This window comes from Cucurbita pepo, chromosome LG04 (assembly GCF_002806865.2).
Source record: "Cucurbita pepo subsp. pepo cultivar mu-cu-16 chromosome LG04, ASM280686v2, whole genome shotgun sequence".
Lineage (NCBI taxonomy): Eukaryota > Viridiplantae > Streptophyta > Magnoliopsida > Cucurbitales > Cucurbitaceae > Cucurbita > Cucurbita pepo.
Window position 1 is genome coordinate 7,797,265 of NC_036641.1, and position 2,852 is coordinate 7,800,116.

A 2,852-nucleotide genomic window follows, 5' to 3' on the forward strand; every position below is an offset into this window, starting at 1 on the left:
TTTTTTTTTTTTTTTTTTTTTTTTTTTTTTTTTTTTTTTTTTTTTTTTTTTTTGAAAAAAGAAAAACTTATCAGCAACGATAACACAGGATTGGTTATCCTAAAGATAATATAGGTAAATGCGAAGCCAAAGAAATTTGTTCAAGCGTCGATCATGTACGAGAGGGGAAAGAACCCCATCACTAATAGTACGTGTAGAAAGCCATCTCATGCGTTCATAGTGTAAACCATAGTAAAGAGTCCATTCCTCGCGAAGGGAGCCTCCATTAAACTATAAAACAAACAGCGTAGAGGAATCGTAGAAAAGGAAACAAAAAAGAACACACCACAAAACGCTTTGGATTCAACTATAACAGAGTAATGGTCGTTGTAGCACATAAATTGAATCCGATGTTCTCAATCAGATGCCCACACCAAGTAACGCGAGGTAGGCAGTAGCTAGAGTATTGAATGATCGGGTTGGAGAAACTTTATTCGATTTCCCCGGAATGAAACAAACACATGAAAGCGAAGTAGCAAAGAGAGTGAATGAAGGAAAGATTTATAGACCTGAGAAGAAATGGTCGATCCAGTCAGGAGGCAGAGAGAGGGAGAGAGAGAGCGCGGTTTAGGGAGTGGAATGAAGTGAAGTGGAAGAAGGAGAGTGAGGTTGAGACAGCCCTAATTCAGAGAAATTGTGTAATTCATGTTTAAAATTGAAATGATGAGCAGTTGAGAGAGAACTACAGAGAAGATTTGTGTTCGCACCCAACAAACCCCCCAAATTCTGTGGAAATTTCTACAAATACAACAAATCAAAAACTTATATTGCCTACCATTAAATAATAATACAATATGCAAAAATATTTTTAAAATTAGTATAATTTTTCTGTCGTTTTTTTTTTTTNAAGAAAACAAAAGGTCATAGAACAAGAAAAATGTGATTTAACATAATTATCTTAAATCAATAAGCAGAAAACTAAGAACAAAGAAAAAGGAAATTAAAATTGTAATTAGATGATCTCTTAATATCTATAACATTTGACCCACCACTGGGTCTTGCTAAAATTCAAGAGAATGGACTAGAGATTTACTTCTATTGTTAATCTTTAACAGAAGTTTAAAAGTTGATTAAATGGATAAAATGATAAAATGAGCCATTTCCTAAAATATGTGGGTGGATTCTTGGGGGGCTGGGGATCTAGTTGCACAAGCTGCAAGGTGAGAACATTTCACGTAAGAGAAATTACCGATTGCATGAAAATCAATGGAATCAGCCACTGAACGCCTCTGAGCTTCTGGTACTGCTATTGCTTCTTCGAACTTAAGCTTCATGACTGCCTTTTCACATTCCTTCAATTTCTTAGCAGCATCACGATCATTGGGACAGATCTTCTTGAGCTGCGCAACACAAAACAAATATGATCGAACGGTTGTATATATCAAATATTATATAAGTTGAAACTTGGAATTAAATTTGGGACGTCAGAAAGAAAGCAACAAAAACAGTTTAACCCTCTCCACCTCCTTAGTTTCCCAACAGCCACCAGTCCCACCATATTGAAAAAGAGAGAGATCAACAAATAACTTTTCAGAATAATGACTAAAACAGATCAGACAACAATAAAAACTCCAACTGAAATTTCTGCTGTTTAAAAGGGAACAGACAGACAAATGAGAATAGCAATGCAATACAACTTGTATTCAGATGTTAAAAGCCAATAAGAGCCAATCGCAGCTTCCACCAATGACATGAGCCAAGGCTTCAAAACGAAGTGTCCCTTTGAGTACAAGAAAAGATGGTACAACTTGTGTCTTCGAACCTGTTGAAAATCTTTAAGTGCTTCTTTAAGTTTTCCCATAGCAAGAAAAGCTGCACCTCTCCTGTAATAACCCTGTCATAAAGAAAAATTTCAGAACGTGGTAAAAAGGATTGGAGAAGTGCATAAATGTGATATACACTGGCCAAATGTTGAGATTACTTTTGAATATTTAGGGTCAATTTCTATAGCCTTCGATGCATCCTGGATTGCGCTACCATATTCCTCCAATTTAATATGTGCAAATGCACGGTTTGCCCAGTATACAACATTCTGATCATTTAGCTCGATTGCTTGTGTATAAAGGTCAATTGCTTGAGCATATTTGTGGGCTGAAATCAAGTGAAAACAGTTCAGTACATAAGGAGCAACTTCCTACGGGTTGTAGACTTTTCTTCAACATAGACAACTGACTAAAATGCTGCCCACAGAATGTTCGTGCATTTTTGCGGGCGATACCTTGACATATTCACTAGAGAGGACACCACAAAAATGATTTAAGTTCAGCTACCTTCACTTTTTCAGGTACAAATGGTTACCTTTAAATGCTTCATTTGCTTGCGATTTGAGTTCTTCAGCACGAACGGCATCAGTTTTATCAGCTTCCATGACAGGCATAACCCCTACAGAGTAGAGAAAGCCACTATGATTTCTGGGTAAGAATAAATTTTACCATCCCCCTCATATATCTCCATCAACGTGGTCCATCTACTCCATAAAACACGAAAAGCGTAAATTTAATCAAATAATGCAAATGCATGTAGAAAAGATGGGCACCAGGAGAGAGAACAAAGCGTTGTAATTTATATGCAATAAAGTGGCTCCAATGTCTCTACCGTAGTAATTTTGTCCACCAAAGCCATGCAATAAAGCAGAACAAGAAGAGGCAATAACCGCGATTCTAAGGAAAAGCTAAGATTCATAAAAGTACAAGGCGAAAGTGAGTTTGGCATTCAAGATGTTTAGAGAGTTTCGGTCCTTCTGACGCCCGACGAAAAAGTTAAAAGCAAGGAATTTTTTTTTTTTTTTTTTTTTTTTTTTTTTTTTTTTTTTT

At 36.2% G+C, this 2,852-nt stretch overlaps 1 protein-coding gene across 4 annotated transcripts in view; it reads right to left on the minus strand.

The window, feature by feature from the left end:
* LOC111793411 (serine/threonine-protein phosphatase 5-like) overlaps positions 1–2,852 on the minus strand; it is an 8,911-nt gene that overhangs the window by 5,172 nt on the left and 887 nt on the right. For 2 of the 4 annotated variants that reach the window (XM_023675266.1, XM_023675265.1), the window contains exons 2-5: positions 2,338–2,421; positions 1,961–2,130; positions 1,802–1,873; positions 1,229–1,379 (exon numbers count right to left, since the gene is read on the minus strand). In XM_023675266.1, coding sequence (XP_023531034.1) covers positions 1,229–1,379; positions 1,802–1,873; positions 1,961–2,130; positions 2,338–2,416 — 472 coding nt within the window. In that variant the 5' untranslated portion in view covers positions 2,417–2,421. Of the gene's footprint in view, positions 1–1,228; positions 1,380–1,801; positions 1,874–1,960; positions 2,131–2,337; positions 2,507–2,852 lie in introns of all 4 variants that reach the window. The other 2 variants (XM_023675267.1, XM_023675268.1) reach the window with 1 other exon arrangement.